General features: G+C 40.3%; 1 protein-coding gene across 7 annotated transcripts in view; it reads right to left on the bottom strand.

Annotated features, from left to right (window-relative positions):
- Positions 1–20,837, bottom strand: part of nbr1b (NBR1 autophagy cargo receptor b) — a 39,105-nt gene that overhangs the window by 12,387 nt on the left and 5,881 nt on the right. For 3 of the 7 annotated variants that reach the window (XR_010932093.1, XM_067615598.1, XM_067615601.1), the window contains exons 2-17: positions 15,863–15,925; positions 15,203–15,221; positions 15,067–15,089; positions 13,441–13,629; positions 11,856–11,933; positions 11,476–11,732; positions 9,942–10,067; positions 8,451–8,657; positions 8,058–8,217; positions 7,081–7,164; positions 6,715–6,900; positions 6,468–6,584; positions 4,169–4,244; positions 3,823–3,933; positions 2,560–2,748; positions 1,518–1,772 (exon numbers count right to left, since the gene is read on the bottom strand). Coding sequence is in view for 6 of the 7 variants with exons in the window: in XM_067615598.1 (XP_067471699.1) it covers positions 1,518–1,772; positions 2,560–2,748; positions 3,823–3,933; positions 4,169–4,244; positions 6,468–6,584; positions 6,715–6,900; positions 7,081–7,164; positions 8,058–8,217; positions 8,451–8,657; positions 9,942–10,067; positions 11,476–11,732; positions 11,856–11,933; positions 13,441–13,629; positions 15,067–15,089; positions 15,203–15,221; positions 15,863–15,925 (2,140 nt within the window). In the remaining variant the exon portion in view is untranslated. Of the gene's footprint in view, positions 1–1,517; positions 1,773–2,559; positions 2,749–3,822; positions 3,934–4,168; positions 4,245–6,467; positions 6,585–6,714; positions 6,901–7,080; positions 7,165–8,057; positions 8,218–8,450; positions 8,658–9,941; positions 10,068–11,475; positions 11,733–11,855; positions 11,934–13,440; positions 13,630–14,491; positions 14,622–15,066; positions 15,090–15,202; positions 15,222–15,862; positions 15,926–20,837 lie in introns of those variants that run through there. The other 4 variants (XM_067615599.1, XM_067615600.1, XM_067615603.1 and 1 more) reach the window with 4 other exon arrangements.

The following is a 20,837-nucleotide window of genomic DNA, read 5'->3' as shown; positions in this document are numbered from 1 at the left end:
CACTTTCAGCTAGAATCAACAGGGCTATTTATATTGATGCACGAGATGAGTTGGCCAAATACAAAGTCCTTTTCCTTATCTTTAGTCAATATATTTTTGTCCCATTCTATTGATTTTGTTGTCATTACTGTCAAATATCTAAAAGCTAATATGTCAACTGCCATTAATACAACAGTGATGGAAAATCTCACTTCAATTTTACAGCAAATTGTGTGTGAATAATGTTTTGTTAATCAGGTATGTGAAATCAAAGTGTCTTTGTGTATGAATGAGTAAGTCTTATGTCATAACTATGAAGTGCAAAGTCCTAAACTTTGTCTTTTGTGTCATTATGCACTCTTCAGCAAATTTAATGTAATTAGAATTTTTGGTATGAGTATGTATCATAAAAGTATAGTAAATTTACAGATATAATGTATGCTTCTTAAATCATTTGTGTTTATTACTTTTAAACCAGCAGAGACAACATGTCAACACAACACTGGCATATCATCAGTGTTTAAGTTGATGATATGTGTTGAACTTGTTAGCAAACAGTGGCTTATTTCCACATCCAGCAGTTGCGGAGCAACATTATCATTCATTTGGAGTCTCGTTTCTGTCCACCTGGTGAATGTAAGTCCAATATTCAGTCTCTTTTAGCTCTGTTTTTGCTCTCTACCAACTCCTGAGGGAAGTCTCTTTAGCTGCTAAATGCTAACTGTGTCTGTGTGCCGTTTGGTGCTGAGCAAGTAGAGTACAGTGGGTTTTTAGCAAATGGCAACCTCTGGGGCTGAAAAATGAAGCCAATGCGGAAGTGCTGAAAGGGCACGAGGGGTCACTGAATGGTTTGGTGAGTATGAAAATGACGTGAATCATATGCTATGGCCTTCACAGTCACCACATCTCAACCCAATTGAACACTTATGGGAGGTTTTGGACTGACGTGTTAGACAGCGCTCTCCACCACTATCAACATGTCACCATCGTGCCCTTTGGTTTGAACTGGGGCATTGTCATCCTGGAAGAGACCACTCCCTTCAGGATAGAAATGTTTCATCATAGGATAAAGGTGATGACTCAGAACAACTTTGTATTGACTTGCAGTGACTAAAAACCCAAACCATGCCAGCAAAATGCCCTCCACAGCATAACATAGCCACCAGATCCCCTCACTATAGGAGTCAAGCATTCAGGCCTGTACCAGTTTTTCCTTTAATTTGTCACCCATTTGTATGTGTTACCTGCACGTTTTACTTCTGTTGGAGCTTGTTTTGTCATTTTTGGGCTTGTTGAGTGAATCTGTGTACTGAGACACAGGTTATTGATATTCAACGCATTTCTATTTGGTTTCTCATTGGGTTGAACTTTGTTGTATTTTCAGTCAGGGGCTCATCTCGGGCCAGTATAGTTCATGGCTGTGAAATTTCCCTATTACTTGTACACATGTTTTCTGCAACTTTAAATGCTGCTATGATCTGAGGTCAAATCTAATGTCAGCTCAACCACAAAACCACTCTGGTGTTTTCTGCTGTCACCTGTGGCTGTGTGCTCCTGCAGTGTGGAGGCTCTGGGCGGAGCGTGGAGTGGGGTTGGTGCTGAGCTGGGGCCAGGCCCCGGGGTTGGGGCTACAGACAGGGGAGCAGGCAGGGAGGCTTTCAGTGGGGATGGAAGGGAAGCCTTGAGCGTAGCCGGTGGTTTCAGGGGGTTTTTGGAGCTGCCAGGGCTGCTGTCTGGGCTCTCCTCCGCTTTGCTCTTCACACAGGAGCCACCCTGAGCAGCCGGACGCACCACTGAGAGCAAGCAGGATGTCAACTGTTAGGGACTGTTGAATAACTTTTCTTTTCTTTTAATCAGATGCAAAAGGAAAAGAAATATCCACTCTGAAATATTGCTAGAGCTGAACATACAAATCAAGAATAGATGCCAAAGTAGAGTTCTAACATTTTTGTTTACACACAAGGTAGGCCTATATCTACTGATTGTGTCAACACTGGTATGGAACATTCACACCCATCAGGAGAATATTTCATTATTTAATAAAAACACAGGCAAAATAAAGGACACATTTCAAGAGCTATTGTCTAGTTTTTACCAGTCCTGATCCAGGAATAGTATAACATGCATCACAAGTGCTGGAGAGCTATTAGATTGACACAGTCACTCATAAAAACTTATTATGTGAAGAATGTTGAAAATACAAATTCATCAGATGGTAGGAGTCCTTCTTAGAGGCTTTTAAAGGACGGGTTCACAATTTTTCAAGTCTTTCTTGAAAACAACAACAGTCAGGAGCCCAAATAAACATTAAAACAGGTTTTTCTTGCTGTAATCATTCCTCCTGCTCACACTGACTGTTGTTTTAAAACACACTTGAAAAACTGTGAACCTTTCCTTGTAATTTTTTGGAAGAATTATTACTTTACATACTCACAATGCTTTTATTTTACTATGCTATGAGTGTCACTGTCTCTTAAAAATCTAATTCTGGTAATATGTAATGTCTGGAATGGAATTTGAGGTCAACGTAAAAACCAACAGTCTAGTATCAGTAATCCGCTTAAAAGGACAGCTTCTGACCTGCAGACTGACCTTTACCTGTCCCTGGGCGGGACCCTCTCAGAGGGGTGTGGTCAGGGGCCTCCTCCAGTGTCAGTGAGCGAATCACAGTCTCACAAACAAATTGAGTCCCGCTGATGTCATCCTCTCCTTCCTCCTGAGCCGGGACTCCGCCACCTTCAGCTCCAGATCCTGCACCATGTGGGACATCTGAGGACCAGTAACAAAAAGACCAATGTGGAACATACAGAGCAGATCCTACTTAACTGTCAAGCTAAATGTCCACAGAATCAGACTGTGTCGCATTTTGGCTGGGCTGCAAGTCCATCATAGTTCCAGTGTCCAAAGGATCAGATTCTGATCTTCAGCAGACACATTTCTAAAATAGTTTAGACGTGTTTTGCTGACTTTTTTGTGTTTTACATGCATAAATACACATTTGTTGCTCATTTAGATATACCAACGGATGTGACTATATTTACAGTTTGATTACTGCACTACTCCTCGCTGTTCTTTTGGCCCTCTGTCCTCACTAGGCCAGAGTTTTTCACACCCAAAAACAAAGTTTTTGCAAAATGATGTTAGACCTGCTTAGTGAGGGTCAGAGGGCTCAGTGGCATTAAGAAGGCTCCATTTTGCCTCCTGTGATCACTCATTTTAAATGTCAGTATATCTGATCACATAGCACAGCTGTTGTCATTAACCTGCATTTATGTACTTATGTTCTCAGGATTTCACATACTCTAGTAAAACTAGAATAGAAGAATAGAGGAATATTTGTTTTAAAAGTATAGTATGCTCCTTTTGCCACAGCTTGGTCCTAAAATCTACCGTTCCTGAATGCTGAGGCAGAGGCTATCTGTGCCTTTGTCTGCACTAAGGCCAATGTTTTTGTAGATTTGCACATGCATAGTCGGTTCTCACACTGAGCTGAATGATCCACTTGAGGCACAGACAGACTCTGCCTCAGCCCTACAGTCTATGGCACTTCCATGTCACATGACATCCATTCCTTCTCTCTCCGGAAGCATTTCCCAGACTAGTGCATCTGCTGCGTGTTACAGACGTAAGTGTTAATGACCATCTGCTGGGGCAACATGAGTGAGCTAACTGGTTAGCTTGTTACATGTAGCGATGGCTATTAGGTTTTAAAGACCAGTAGCGTCTATTAAAAGGACATGTTGACGCCATGTGGAGCTACAGTTTGACAGAATATCTGAGTATACTCTTTTCAGGTTCATCAAGAACCTTAAAAGAGTATAAAGGAAAGGAAACTCTAGTTACCCATGATGCTATTGATGACTTCTGTCTCCTCCTGGATCAGACCCAAAGAGGGACTACTCTTGTCCTGCAGATGTCCCTCTTGAGGCAGAGGGGACATACAGGGAGTCATGTCTGGGTGGAGAAAAGACAGACAGAGACAGGACATGTACTGTTGATCAGTCAGGTCCCTGCAGAGAGCAACAGGTCTGTCTAGCACTGTAGTGTCAGAGGTCTTTTTTTTCACTGCTAAAACATCAGAGATCTGCATTGTTGATACAAAACTAGCAGTATCAGCCTTTGATTTGAATCTAACTATGTTCCTGAACCAACCACCCAACAACTAGAAACCAACTACAGCTCTTCTTACCAGCAGGGGTGTTATTTGGGACGCTCTCCAACTCTTGGACAATGTTGATGTCCAACAACTCGAAAGACAGAAGATCCTGACAGATAAACAACAGAGAAAAGCAAATGTGGTACATACGTGTTCTATAGTGTTGCAGGTTTGGATCTGTAGCCTCTGTTGTAAATACTGTAGGACTGTGAGTTCTGTGGTACTAAAGGAACAGATACTGCCTTCAGTCTGTTTCCAGCCTCTCCATCATGATGATTTACTACTTTTCTCTGTTTTATTTCATTGTAAACTGAATATATTCTGGTATTAGAATGTTCGTCAGACAAAACAAATAGTTTGGGGATGTCACCTTAGGCTCTGGGAAATTGTGAATTTCACAAATATTGACATTTTATTGACTATATGATTAATCAATTAATCATACACAATAAGAAACAGATTCATTTAGGGATGCACTGATCCAATACTGAGCATATTAAGTGGAGTGGTTATCACCGATCACCGTCTTTAGCTTCAGTCACGTGACATATTCCCAGGTGATATGGAATATGAAGGTGAGGTATAGTTACGGAGTGATACACCTTCATCATCCACATTGTTAGATAAGAAGGAGGACGAGGGAGAAATGGATGAATAACCTCAAACACATTATTTGAAAATGTAAACAGGTTTTTGGCAACTGACATCCAAACACCCACCTTCTACTATGATTATCATTCCGTGATTTTGATGTAAAAGTCCTCCAAAATGATTTTTTTGACATGTATTTGGCATGTAACAAGATATGACTGAACACAGGGACACAGGTTTCAATTTTTTTCTCCACTTTGCCTTCAAATACAGTTTTCTGTTCCTCTCTGCATGTGCTTCACAATAAATGCATTTCAATGTGGCAGTGGTACACCTCTACTGTGAAAGTTAGCTAACATTACCAAAGATTTACTCAATTACATTTTTTCGACCAAAAAACAAAAGATATAGCCCAAGTGGCAGCCACGACTTGAGGTTGAAGCCAATGCAGAATGTACCTCAAAGTGCAATGCCACTGATCGTCGCTTGATGCTTCAACGGATCAATTTCTCTCTAGAAATGCTAATTCATTCATTTTTAACGAGTCCCTCTAACGGGCCCTCTAATAAGTGTGCTGGTGGTCATTTTGGAAATTATTATTCTGTGAATAAGATTTGAAGAAGTTTTATGATCACGATACCTGGCCTGTAAGCACAATTTAGCTGAAGTAGCTAACGTTAGCTTAAGTGTGCACCGGTTGATGTAAAACTAGCATTAGTTTCGGTCTAAGGTAGCAGGGCATATTTCCAGAGTGTGAAAGGGCTATCTTTATATACAGTCTATGATATAGCCCACATATATTCAGCACTTTTTTGGCAGGTTGTTTAAAAACTTTAGATGGACAGAATACATTTTATTACATGTTTAACAAAGCTTGATAAAGAAGAACAGCTCAGGAAACAAGGACTAACGTAACAAATTTTAGCAACTGGAGCTAAAAAAAAAAACCTTAATAAGGAGCTACGTTTAGCAGTTCATTGTGGTTGGGGAAAACAGAAAGAGCCAGGCACAGTTGAAGTGGATTGGTGAAAAGATGTAGATGAATACAGTGGAAACCGCTTATGGTGATCACATCCGTCAGGGTCAAATTGATCACTATAAGTGGATGATTATTATGACTGATTTTTTTCTTTTTCTTTATTTCACCTGCAGATTACCATCTAATTGACATTTGTATATTTATTATGTGAATATAAAGTAATGAAATGGGCAGCTTCACTATTTACTGAATTTTATCGATGTTTCAAAATACGGAACAGCTGTTTCAAATGCTTGTTGTTTCGCTCCTGCATCTCAGCAGCATTTTTGGCAGTTTGTCATAAGCTTAGGAATAAAACGTGGGACTTAATGCAGTCGCTGCGGCTAATGTTAAGCTAGCTGTTTAGCAGTTTGTGACTTTGTTTTAAAAGTGTTGTATGAATAAAGTTTATTATTATTATTATTATTATTGTCATTATTATTATTATTGTGGTGAACAATAAATAAAATTTAAGCCTAAAAAACTTGTTGGTATAAGAACAATTCCACTTGTAGTTAAAAGGTAATCTACAGCCTCACGTTGGCTATTAATCAGTTCCAACACAAAGATTGACAGATTTAACATTTTGGAAAAAAAGAGCACAGTTCAGGTTAGAAATGATGTAGAGGGAGATAAAAATTGGATCAGTGCATCCCTAGACATACTGGTTATCTACAGCGTTAGTGCAAAGTATACAGCAGGCTAATTATTGCAGATTGTTACCTGTGCAGTGAGCAGATCAACAGAGGGGATGTAGTACTCTTCTTGGTCCACTGACATGAGAGGTTGCTCCCTAGAAGCTGCACAGGCTTTTCCATCCTTCGCCACTGGGTTCTTACCCTGCAAACAAAGTCATTTCAGTTTGACACAAAACCATATCGACAGTATGCCTCTATGTGCATGTGTATTTATATGTCTATGTGTAGTTTTGTTTTTTTTGACACTTCATTTATCGACGTATTCCTTCTACCTGCGGTGTAACACAGGGGGACACCAGTATCCCATCAACCATCATAGGTGCCGGGGCCAGAGGGTCAACCACTATGCTGCACCAGACCCTGGGTCCAAACTGCTCCCCAGCATGGGCCAGACGCCAGTGAGAGGTGTAGGAGCCCTCCACAGCAGGAGCACATAGTGCCACGCTCACTATGCCAACCTGGACACACAAAAAGAGATGCTGTTACTGTCAGCTACACTGGTACATGCTGCTGTTCATTTTGAGGATCATCAACATAACAAGACAGCAGTAATATACAGTATAATACAATGCAAATGTCAGAGTAGTAATGTGCTGATCGTAGTGAAAATGAAGACTTCTCTCATGTTGACATCTCACCTGTCCTGGCTGGAGAAAGGGAACAGATACCTCTCTCCAACGGTCCCCAGATCCCACTGCCAGGTTTCCCCACATGAACTTCAGCTGCAGGAAGCAAACAAGGCAAAATATGATGCTCACTTATCAGTTGTGCTTTATTTAACAAGTGTTTACTGTATTTACTCTTACAGTACAAGTATCAGGCAGCGGAATTAACTTTAATTAATTAGAGATGTACAAATCATTAGTTTTATATGAATAAAGGATCAAATGACTTTGTGTAATGTGAAAGGTGTTGCTCATAGTGACAAACACAGAGAAATATCACTGACTCTGCTGTTGCCTTTGGACCATTTTAGCATCTTTTAGCTCACTGCTTTGGTTTTCCAGTGCAGAAATTTACTGATTTGATTCACTGCACCACTCTCATCAATGTTGTTTCCAGCAGCAGCAGCAGTTTTCAGTGAAAAAGCTCTGATAAACCCACTGTACACTACCTGCCCAGCACCACACAGAAGAAAGACACAGCTAGCAATTAGCCTGTGAACATAGTAGGGCATTTAGCGGCTAAAGAGACAAATATTTTTCTCAGGAGCTGGTGGAGACAAAAACAGAGCCAACAAGAGTGTCAACATTTTGTTTACAGCTTGTTACCCTCTAATTGGCCGTTAAATAAAAAATAACTTTAAATTATGAGAACAAACAGGAATAAGAGTCTAGACCAATGCTAGCGGCTCAATCAGGCTGTAGTGGTTCTTTCAGTTAAATGCTAATAGCTGAGTAGGGATTTCTGGCCCAGCTTCACCTACGACCAAGGTGCATCTGAAGATGTCAAAAGTCTAGCAACACTTAATTGTTAGATCAGAGCGTTTCAGCCCTTGGCTAACCCTGATGAAGGCTACAAGCTGAAACACACTCATGCTCCCGAGAGGATAAACCCTTTATATTTAATGACCCCGAGAGAAAAGAGCAGACTGCACTATAATAGAGTTCTTTACCTTAGTATCAGCACTCCAGCCGATTGTTCCAGTGTTCCTCATCTTCCAGTACTTGATGAACTTGGTCCCAGGACGTAATCGGGTTCCATCAGGAAGGTTCTCATCCAGAAATGCAGCTGTCATGGTTGGAACCACCAGGGGACATGGACGCTTTGGACGCCTGGGCAAGAAATAAACTCAGTTTCCTTCAGTTATTTTAAAGATGTTTTTACTAATGCACAGGCCAGTTTAGATCATTTGATGTATCTCCTAGAAGATTTAAATGAATCTACATTTGAAACATGCAACTAAAAGCTCCCTGCATTAAGTAGCTGACTTTCTTCAAGACATAATAAGACTTTCTCTAGTGTGTACTCCACCCTGACTAATTGTTTTTTTGTGTCAGTAACCTACTCTGGGCTGTTGTGCTGGGTGGCTCGAGGCTGCAGAAGGACCGGGGAGGAGCTTCCATCTCGGTGGGAGGAGCTCCACTGTAAGCCCCGCCTCTCCATCCTCAGCTGCTTCCTGATCTCTTTGACCTCAGCTTTCAGCAGGCGTTTCTCTGCTTTCAGCCGCTGCTTCTCCGCCTTCCGGAAACTGCGGTCACCTCGCCTGTAAAACCTGGAAGGGAGCAACCATACGGTACAAAAACAGAGATGAAGGTAACAACATGGAGACACAGATGCAGATTATGTGTTCACCAAACTATAAAATGAATCAGTTTGGTGTTTAAAAACACCAACAGCGTTGAGTCTGTTGGTCAATAAACTATTTAGTGTTGGTTGCCTGCACAACATTTTTCTTGTCATTTTCCAGCTATGAATGTTGTAGCTCCATAGTAGTGGACTACAAACCCTCAGCTAATGTTACAGGACAGTCTATAATTGTCAGAATACCTCAGTTATACTTTTAAACACATGACATGATATTTTAATAACCTTAATCAGGCTTTTTGGACATTCAGAGCTGGGCGGCAGCTTGTACTGTCGGTGAAATTATAACGTAAGGTCAGAAGCTAAATTGGAGACAGAACTGTCAACAGGATCAATTTAGATGATAACTGGTATCTTCAGCTTTAATTGTGACTTACCAGGAGTTTGCTATTGTTAGACAGCAACACAGCAGTCACCATTAAATGTAATTCCACTTTAGAATTTAACATTTTTGATAATGACAAAAGTAATGTAGCTATTATTAAAAGTGAACTACAGAAAATGTGTGTGGTTGTCTAGATAAAGATGAATTTTAAAAGGTCCGTGATCTCAGTAAAATACTGATAAAAATTTGGTCATAGACACAATGGTGAAACAAAAGGGTGTATTTTATTGACCACCCAATTTTTCATCTAGATGATTTAATAATTTGGTCATAATTCTTGAGTGTAATTGTGTCATCAAAAACAAAATAAGTTATATGTTTAATGTGATATACGTAATATTTAATGCTCATTTTAATAAAGTATTATTTTGTAGCACTCAACAGGTGTACAGTTTTCACCGTATTGTTTATTGTCCCCATTGGATGGAGCAGTGAACCCCCAGAAAAGTAGAAATGAGTCCATTACAAACTCAGAGACAAACCGATCATCAATAATGATCAAACTGATCATCTGTGTGCAAGACACAAATAAAGGGCAGAGATATTTTATAATATTTGTGGAAATAAGTGTCAGGAAGCTTTCAAAAGGAGTCTGACAGCATTTGACAGCTTCATCTCCAAACATAACTGGTTACTGGTTATAACTGAGGTCTAGTATGTGAACATGCCGTCCTGTCCATTCAGTCACTTATAGGTGTTTCTGTGGTGCACTGACTGGCAGTAAAAATTAAGTAAAAATATTAAACTCTAAAAATATGAAGAATATAAAAAGCATTTCAAAGTAATTCTAATATTGCAGTGTCCTACCTGCTGTGGTCTGGGGCAGGTGATCCGTGCTCCGGGATGGACAGAGGAGTCCTGGCTCTCACCAGGTTGTGACTGGGATCATGAGAGAAACTGCAGGGCTCACACAGAGTACAGGATGTACACACACTGTAGAGGGACAAAGATGGAGAGCAGAGGGACAGGATAAGAAGACGCGTATAGGGAGGGCAGAAAAAGGCAGAAAATGAAAGGGAGAGAGAAAGAGCGAGAGAGAGGGTAATTCCAACCTCTGAAAGGACACCATGACTAAGAGAGCACATTCACAAACTCCCTCAGAGTCCACAACACTGCCCACTGGGACAAACTGATGACTGTTACTTTGCAATTCAACATGTTTCTATGAAACCGGGACATGTAAAGAGAAAGCAGAGCGGCTGGAGTCAGATGGTCAGGTAAACAGAAACTGACTCCCATCTTTCAGTTTCATACACCAGGAAAAGAAAACATTTGAATGTAGAGTCAGCACTGTTTGCCCTTTCTTTTGTTCCTTTCTTTGCTTTTTTCCTGTCATTCTCTAGATTCACAGAATAAAACATTACTAAAACATAGAGGCCTATGAACAATGACACCCTGTAAAACATCATACAAGTATTACTAGATATTAAGCTGTGTAAACCAGCTATAAAAAGTAACCATCTAAATGGGAAAAAACAACAACTTGTGGTTTTACGTCATCAGGTTTGATCTTACCTGTACAAAGATCAAATCCAAAACTAGTTCTCCCACGCTAAAGTGGGCTCTTGCACTACAGCCAGTGACAATATTTTTGTCAATAGTTTTATAGTTGTTTTAAGAGCAAATCTGAGAGAAAAAGAAAAACAAAGAACATTCTTGAAGGACGTCCAATGAGTCTGGAAAAACATACCAGAATTAGCCTTTGTGTGTAGAATGTAATTCAGGTTATTCTAAAAAGGTGCAAAATATTTATTGATAATGTCATAATAATAACACTAATAATTACTAAATATTAATATTGTCATGGTCACAAAAATGTATTATTACAATACCTAAAACAAACAAACAAACAAAAACCCGACACAAAACTGTGTTTTATACATGCTGACTGCTGAAGGCAAGAAGGTGGAGGTCTGCGTCAGCCTTGGACAGCCCCGCATTAAAACAGTGCAAGGGGCTGTGTTGGTGGGGATGTGTTGTTTTAGTTGAAGCAGTTCTAGTCACTTCTACTTTGCCGCTTTTTTGATTACTGTTAAGCTACTTTCAATGACACTCCACATTTTCTGTAGATGTTTCAAAATAAAAAAATTACCAGCAAAGGGAAAGGTTATATAAGCTTTTAAGCTTTTAATGTGAAACATTTGTGCAGGGAGTGTTGGGTTTCATTGACGGCAGCTTATTCATAGTCATTGAAGAAGTGGAAAAGTTGGAGTGAGAAAAAATACTGTGTTGAACTGAATTTGTGCTAGTATTTGTTCTTGACATGGCAGTTGAGTTGCTACAGTAATTCACTAGTCCAAAGTGACTTAAAATCTGCCAGTTAGCTGCCAACAACACATACCTGCACTGGTAGCCTCCTCCAGTGGTCTGCCCCCGACAGGATGAGCAGGGAGGAGTGGAGGACGATGGTGCTCCAGGCAGGGTGGAGGAGGAAACCTCAGGGACTTGCTGGGCTTCCGCTCCTCCTACTGTTTCCCCTCTGCCTCCCCCTGCTCCTCCTCCTCCACCTCCACCTCCCAAGGGCTTATGGATGCAGCACTGTCCAGAGAATTCCCGGCAGATCTTCTCTACTGCCTCGCGAACGACCTGGTCCTTAAACTGAGGGGATGAAGGGGAAGAGAGGAGAGGAGGAGAGTGTTCACTGACTGTGTTTTTGGGCTTGTAAACATCTGTTCAGTTTGTCCACCAGAAAATCAAACTTGTGTTTTTGATTGTTCTTACCTTCTCCATGTAAGAGGTAAACCAGGCTGGAGGAGTCTTGTCTTCTTCTTTGGTCCCTTTCACTTCTTTCATGATCACCTGTTTAGAACAGAAGAGAATATTCATCAAGAATATCATTAACATCTTTAAAATATATATCATTAATATATTTAATATAATTTCACCAGCTATTATATCCACTAGATGTACACACAAGGATATTGGTGTATATATATAGCCAGTGTGTTTATAATGTGTGATTATCGTCTTTTGAATTATTCCAAAATTCTCATGAAAACTGGTAGTCTATTACACAGGCTCATATTCAACATCAATCTGCCTGTGCACAAACAGGCACATTTACAAAAAGAATATATGCTAAACAACATCCATTTAAAAAGGTCCTAGTGGCCTAAACGTAAGACTTCTTTTCTGGAAAGATGGAGCAAGTGAAAAAGAAGACCAGGGGTTTGTGCATTATCATGATCAGGAGTGGTTCCACAGGTAAGTATTTTGTCATTCATTTTTTAATCAGTCTGATTCTATGTGAAGACTCAAACACACACAGCTAAAAAATTGAAGCCCCTAGTCCTTTCCAAGAACCACTGAAACTAAACTGACAAAATACAGACCTCTGTGCATAAAATGTTGACGTTATAACACTGAGAGAAAAACAACCAATGATCAGACCCTAGTCTTCTCTTTTATATGCTCTTATGTTAGTATGACTGGCTTTGGTTTTCTCTCTTTGTCAGTTCTGTTCTCCTAGAGACAACCTGCGCAAATCAATGCTTTTAAGCAGGAAGACTGGGCTGAGGTGAGCTCAGGCATAAAATATGAATCAATAGGCCTTCATCTTGCTGCAATCTTTTTGCTCCAGAGGTTATTTTTAAAACTAAACAAAAAAACACTAGACCTCTTCTTTGAAAATAAGAGAAGAGAGCTGTCATACATGGTAAAACTTTGACATTAAAATCATTTGTAAATTTGTACAGATAACACACAGATAACAACGGTAGAATATGAAGCACACTGTGCACATGTGCTGGTGTACATGTATCTAACCATTTCCATTCTTCATTATCATTTTTTTTAGTCATTAATTATTGTTTTGTGTCTGAGGCAATTAATGACAAACCTAATGACTCTTTAACAGAGCCCGGCAGGTTATCAGGGCTTAAATTTTGATTATTCAGGCACACAAATAACCCCAAATTTGTCACTGTGGTTGCTCCTCCATAACTGTCCCAACTAACTAAACAACCTGAAACTTCAGCTCCTTGTGCCAATATAATTGCTACTGCTATTCATCTTCAGGGAATTAATTAAATATTTTGTGTGCACAAATTAAGTAATCTGAGGGAGCAAATGAATAATCTGTAAACACAGATTACCTGATACGCTGATGCCCGCAGAACTCCATACTCCTTTGGATCAATGAGTGTAACTGCAACAACACTGGAGTATAGTAGTGATCATTTCCAAAGTGTCAAAATCTTTGACAAACTCTGGAAATGCTTCCTTAGTTGCAGCTAAAATAACTGATAAATGGCCAAAAATTGCACAATGTGTCCAATATGAATTCCTTTGTGAGGGAGGGTCTTACCATGCCCTGTTCTGGCACTGCAGCCTGGACCTTGCGGCTGACCACCTGGGCCAAAGCAGGGCAGTGCTGTGGGGGTCTGAAGCCTCTCTTGGGCTCTGCTCCACTGGCCTTGGTGGTGGAGATCCTTGCTGGCTGGCCCCGAGTCTCATACACATTCATGTGCAGTCGGTTCCCCTGCCTGGCTGCACTCTGGGAAACACAGAAACAGTTTAGTCTCGCTTGATTCCATTTGCTGACTCAATCAGATTTAAAACACATGAGGATGCAAAGGTCACCGCAAAATGCAAGAGGACACTCTTGGTTTGGAGTAAATTTGGGGTAAATTGTGCAACTCTGCACAGCAATTCTGCTGTGTTCTGTTACTAAAAACAAAACTATGCTGCTCTGATTTTATGCCCACGGCCTCTATAGCAGCTAATGAAGATTGTAGTTTTTAGTGCTATTTGACATCGCAAGCTGAGAGAAAATTGCTGTCTGTCAGAAATTAAGGTCCAATATTTGTAACCAATGGCCAAAATACTATACTATACTATATATATTTTTTTTTATTTGAGTAACACTGAGGTTATAGTTTAGAATAGGGTAAGGGTTAGGGTTTGGACTGTTGTAGTTGGAAGGGAGGAAGCTGAGCATGGACCTGATCTACGCTCAAGCCCTCATCCATCGTCATGAGGTCATGACTGATATCTCAGATACAGTCAAAATAGGTTTTCGCAGGTTGGCCGTCTTAGAGACAGACTAAGGAACTCAGATATGAAGAAGGAAGTCAGACTAGAACTTCTTTTCCTTCACATTGAAAGGAGCTAGTTGGGGTGGTTTGAGTATCTGACCAGGGTGCCCACCGGATGCCTCCCTATGGAAGTATTCCAGGCATGTCCAACTGGGAGATCACACTTGAGGGATTACAGTATAAATCCCATGTGGCCTGGGAAAACCTTGGGATCCCCATGGAGGAACTTGAGAGGGTGGCCAGGTGAAGGTTACCTGGGCTACTTGGCTTTAGAGTTCTACGCAGGCCTAACACTGAGATATGAACCCAGCTCATACTCACATCTTTAAACTCCAACCTAACTGACCCTGACTGCCAGATTTGAGACCCAAACACTACCATCATTTGGGGTCAGATGTGTCTGAAGTGGTAGAGCAGGTAGTCCATTAGTCACGGGGGTTCAGTCCCCTTCTCCTCCTGTGCACATGTCCAATGCCATTGAGTGTCCTTTGGTGAATGAGAGGCACATTTGAAGCTCTTTGGTATAAAAGCACAATTCAACCATGTTTTTTTTTACCAAACACTCAAAGTTAGTACAGTATAGTACAGTATTTTTGCTTGATTTAATCCATTACAATGTTTCAACAAGCATCAGCTGCACTCTTTCTCTCTCGCTCTTCCAACTGGGTATTGTCTATCTACTTGCAATACATGACACATGGTTGCTTCCATTTGAAAATAGCCACACCTGAACCTGACCTGAAAACTGATTCTCTGTCAGGACTCATCATAAGCTATAAATGGGTTGATGGATAGTTGCCTTTTGTCTCAAAATTGACTTTTTTATACAGCAAATTGTGATATTTTAAACAGGCAATGTGAGCTGAGCTCAAATGTATGTACATGTATATGCTTACCTTCAGCGCCTCCTCATACTCCACTGGAATGGAAGCAGAAAAATTCATTCAACTTCATTGAATATGGCATTAAAATGCAATCAATTCTAAATTTCATTGATTTTTTTGTGTTTTATGACTGATTATGTTATCTTACCTTGGCTGTTAATGGACACCTGGAAGAAGAAAACAGAAATATGTAAAGTTGTAAAGTTTTACATAAATATGTGACATTTTCAACGTGTTGTCTGATTGTTATTGGTTTGGTGATAGTTTCGTGAAATTAAGGACCACTCCATCAATTTTACACGGTACTTCACTGTACTACCTTGCCAGTGAAAACTGTATTAGTCTTCTATGGCTCTAGAGGAGCTCTGTCAATGATCAACCCTGATGAGGTCATAGTGATGTCATCAGGATTATCCCAGTTTGGGGACAACAAATTCAGAATAGCAGATACAATGCAATACAGAAAGCCTGTGTAACAAATTGAGGGTGTGGAGTTTGAAAGATGTGCATATTTACCAGACAGGGAGGGTTTAAAGAAATATTATACTGTGTTGTATTATGGGAATTATAGGATCTAGCATTTTCAGAGCTGGACTTATACTAGGAACTAAAAGCCAGGGTAACTCAGCCTCTGTTGCTCCAATTTTGAAAATCTCTTTTTAAACATGTCTCTTGCAGGTCCCCTAACATTACAGAAGTGCAACACTAAGCTGCTAGAGCACCCTTGTGAAATTACAGAAAGGCAAATATTGAAAATGGGGAATCAGCAAATAAAGCCAGAGTGATGACAAACTCAAGATCCTCTCACCTCTTCATTCTCCTCGTCGAAATAGGTCAGCTGAAGGCTGCACAGGCCAAACGAACGCTTCACCTGCACACCAAACACACACACACACACACACACAGAAAGGGGACTATGGGTCAGTAACGGCATAAGAGTACATAAATAAAGCAGTGACAATTTCAAACCAAATCAGTATGAACTCAGTGGCTCAGACTGAGGTGTGTGTGGGTGTCTTTGCTTTCCTGATGCTGATGATCGTGTCATTTAGTTGCTAGGGGATTGGGAGAGCACAGTTTGTCTCTCTCCGCATGTGTGCGTGTCCTCAGCATCAAAAAGGTGACCTCTGAGAAGACTGTTTATCCCTGCACTGCCAGAGGAAGCAGTGCTCAGGGAGTGGGCTCCATTCACACTCCTGCTGGCTCTTTACTGGCTGAAAGCTGGACACTGTATCCAGGTAACATTCTTCCCTCTGTGGCTCTCACTTCATTATGCATCAACACGAACCAATAAGGGCTCATGGTGCATCTATGATTCAACAATTCATGCCGAATGAAAAACAGATAATGCCTAAACCTATACAGCACTTGCATCTCTTTCACTGATGAGACAACTCTAAGTGAAGTGCCCGCTGTGACTCAGCAGCACTCAGACAAATGAACTCTTCCAGGCGGCTGTGGCTGGGAGAAGGACCATAAATCCAAAGGTACAGAGCATGAACATATATTTCACCTTCTATCTTGACACTGGCTGTTTCGAATGCCACGGATTGAAAAAATAGAATAAGGCTTTCTGGACTTTTTCCTTACAGTTTTCTGTGGCTCTAGGCTCATTTGAGCTCACTGGTACACAATAGCTCCTTTGTCATGTCCATTGTCATGTGTTCTTCTTTCTCGTTTCCACTTATCTCCACACGCTTTGGGAACGAGTGGAACTAAATTTGGCCACTGCTCAGGAGGTGTAAGTTAGTAAGTACTAAATGTAAGTTCCAGATACTTTCAAGGGTCGACGGCATTGCTGTTGATCATATTTGGTCAAGCAGATTTGATGTGACATCACAACAAGGACGACTATAAAAAACACAAAGTTGGGGGCTTCTGACGTAGTGGATTAGAGCTGCAACTAATGATTATTTTCATTATTGATTAATCTGTTGATTATTTTCTCAAGTAATCGATTAGTTGTTTGGTTCAATAAAATGTCAGAAGATATTGCCGAAGCCCAAGATGACATCCTCAAATGTCTTGTTTTGTCCACAACAGTACACAACTCAAAGATATTCAATTTAGTATCAAAGAAGACTAAAGAAACCTGAAAATATTCACATTTGAGAAGCTGGAATTTGAGAATTTTGCAAATTTTCCTCTTAAATATGATCGATCAAAATAGCAACTAATCAATCAATCGACTAATCGTTGCAGCGCCATAGTGGATACAACTGTGCTCTGGACTTGTGATCCTTAACACCTTGGTATGCTTCAAATAAAGTGCCTGGCATCATCTGACAATTTTTGAAACTTTCTGAATCTGACAATCACATGGACTTTATGCAGCCATTGGTCAGGTGTGTGGAGGTAAGAAAGTTTGAACTTCTCTTTCAAGTGAAAACTAACTGTCATCTGTCAACAGCTTAAAGGTGAAATATATGACATTCAGCCCCACTAGATGTCACACTAGAACAACAGTATGTCATACCAAAACAAATGTGCACAATGTTTACTCAATAAAGTTGAAAAAAACAGAAAGTGGCATCTGAACACACGGCTCAAGAAACTTGGCTCAAACTGTCAAACTAGGCAGTGCTGATCAAATATGGATCAAGATTCTGTTAGTGCATTGCCTATTTCTTGCCTCAAATGTTTTCAGAAACATATTTTCGTGTACTGTTTAGCTCTAATATGAGAAACTTTGTGACCTGCCTGCCATGTTGATGCAATAAGGACAGGGAGGGACTCACATGCACTAAAATGCATGCTCACGTGCACTAACATGCACACACAGCCGGACTGGCTTCCAAAACAAAGAACAGAGAAGCTCAGATAACAACACACACAGAGGGAGTGTGACTTCATTCTCTGCTCAGGACGCCATTACTTCACTGCATCTTTTCATAGCAAATAGTTGTTTGCTGACTTCTAATGGGGCTGAAATGAAACACTATGAATGACATCAAGGAGAGATTGTAAGTGTGCTACGCTATTTCTGTTTGTATGACTCATGGTGTCAAGAATATGTTTGACTATGTATGTGTGTTTCCCCTCCAGGGGCCTGATAAATAATGTATACGCACAAAAAAACTGCATAAACTGGTATCTATAAAAACAGATGACCAGCATAAATGTTTTTCCACTGTGGGTTATATGATGAGGTGGAGATGGAAAAATAAGGTGAAAGAAGAAATCTAAATGATAAAACATTGTTTGTTTAGGTTCATGAGCAACTGCACTGATAATGTGATTTTTTATGCATCTAAACAGCAATCTGTGACAAAAAATGCCAATCAAAGGCATACTTATAAACTTAATATTGATTAATTACTTTTGCGTGATCAATTTTATTTACATAGGAGGCATTTATGTAAGCATTTAATTTCCCTATAATTCCCTATATTCTTTTGATTTTATCCTTGACTGTGACACATCCTGTGAAGTTGTGTTGATATGAGCACTAATAATCATTGACTATATTTCTGATGTATAATAATGATGATGAGATATCACTGCTGATGATGGTTTACAGCTACATGTGATGAATAAATGATAAAAAGCCACAGCCGTGTGTAACGACAGCTGTTCTGGCTGTTGGAAAACCTCAACAATGCAACAGAATCAATGAAACTGCACTTCTTCTTTCCCATTTGTTTCATCATCAGGTGTAAAGACTGGTGGAGCAGGCAGCTTATTGATGCCTTCATCAATTTATGGCTAATTGTGGGAGTGCAACTAAGGCTACTTCCACAGTGAGTGAGATTTATAAAACTGAACAATGCACATGTACACATGGATTTATCAATCTGATGAATAGAATGCTGTAGGGGGATGAGAGCCAGGTAACTGTGACCTGTACCAATGCCAAACATATCAGTCCATCAAACCAAAACAGGAGACATCTGGAATGGCGAAGTGCCACCCACACTGGTGAAATGGCGAAGTGCCACACACACACACACACACACACACACACACACACACACACACACACACACACACACACACACACACACACACACACACACACACACACATTTGGTTTAAGTCCAAGATAAGTGAAATTGAGAAATGTCCCATTCTTCTTTAGAATTTGGGATTGCCAAAAAGTCTGGTAAACAGGATGAGACCTGTCACGCAACACAAACACATACACACACACAGCCTGTCTTCAGTATAAAAAGGCACATCATGTTCTGTAACGTTGGAAGATATCTCTGACTATGTTGTTAGTAGGTTTGCCGTGAATAAAGAGATTCCCCATCTGACACCTGTGGTGATGCATCTGCATCTTTCTGGCTTTGTGTGTACTCACAGTTTCAGTTATGAATCTACAGAGTTCTATGTATCTGACCCCTACTGTCAGGAGTGTATGTCCTCCCTTTTTAACAGCTAGTCCATGTTCACCTGTGACCTCTGGCAGAACAAATGAATGTCTCTGTTGTAGCTCACTGAGACTTCCTGTTGGCAGCTTTGGCCAAGTTACTGTGAACAAACACACAGCCAAGGTAATGTCTCCCTCTCTATCTCACACACACACCTACAAATAGACTAGTCTAGACAACAGGTGAGTCATGCCTTGTCAAATGCATTCAAACCTAGTGAGAGACAGAAAAATTGTGAAAATACACATAACAGCATATTAGCCTTTGTACAATTCCTCTTTGGTTGTAACATTAACATTGCTCAGTTTATTGATCCGTCCAAATTGATTTACACATGAATATTTTTTTCTACCATATGCTACATTCCAATCAGCTCTTAGTGAGACTCAGACAACAGTTGGGTGACAGCTCAACAACAGTCCAGCTGCCTGAAATGTGACTTGTGTTGTCCATGATGACTCATCAGCCACATGGGTTTGAACGGCAGCCACAGAGACAGACTGATTCTGTTTTCCTCATACACACTCTGCCTGGCCTCGTCTGTCCTCACCAAGCACTTTACTGACTGTAACATGATCAGGATTAGGGATATGCATGCATAACAAATCATTTAATAACCTATGACAATTAACTCAGTGACTGACTGTTGGTTTCTCTGCATTATATTGCACATGTGGTGTGTAGACGAATTCATCTGCAAAACAATCTTTTCAATGTTGCTTTTATGTACACAAGAGGTCTCACACATACAAATTGTCCATGGGAATAATATTTTCCTCCCTTGAACCACAAAAATTAGACAAAGTAAAGCCTCATCCTTGTTGTATCCGGGTATCCCTTTACCTGCCTTTATGTCCCAACAGCAGACAGTTATCCAGACTTTGATAATGCAGTGAAATGGTCCACCAACACCGAATGTCAGTTATTTACAGCGGTGCTTGAAAGTTTGTGAACCCTTCAGAATTTGCTCTATTTCTGCAAAAATGTGACCTAAAATGTGACCAGATTTTCACGCAAGTCCTGAAACTAGAAAAAGAGACATCAATTAAACAAATTAGACAAAATCATTAAACTTATTCATTTATTAATTCTTACATGTTTGTATGAGGCAAAAGTATGTGAACTTCTAGGATTATCAATTCATTTGAAGGTGAAATTAGAGTTGGGTGTTTCCATCAATGGGATGACAATCAGGGATGAGTCTGGGAGGCCCTGCCTTACTTAAAGAAGAGAAATCTGGGTCTTCACTATCAAAGTCTGAGTTTCACAACACAGGTTTATGGAAGTGTGTCATGACTCAAACAAATGAGATTTCTCAGGACCTCAGAAGAAGAGTTGTTGATGCTTAGCGGGCTGGAAAGAGTTACAAAACCATTTCAAAAGAGTTTGGACTCCACCAGTCCACTGTCA

This window comes from Thunnus thynnus, chromosome 17 (genome assembly GCF_963924715.1).
Source record: "Thunnus thynnus chromosome 17, fThuThy2.1, whole genome shotgun sequence".
NCBI classification, from domain to species: Eukaryota; Metazoa; Chordata; class Actinopteri; order Scombriformes; family Scombridae; genus Thunnus; species Thunnus thynnus.
The sequence above is the reverse complement of the archived record's forward strand: the minus strand, read 5'-3'. Positions and strand labels throughout refer to the sequence as shown.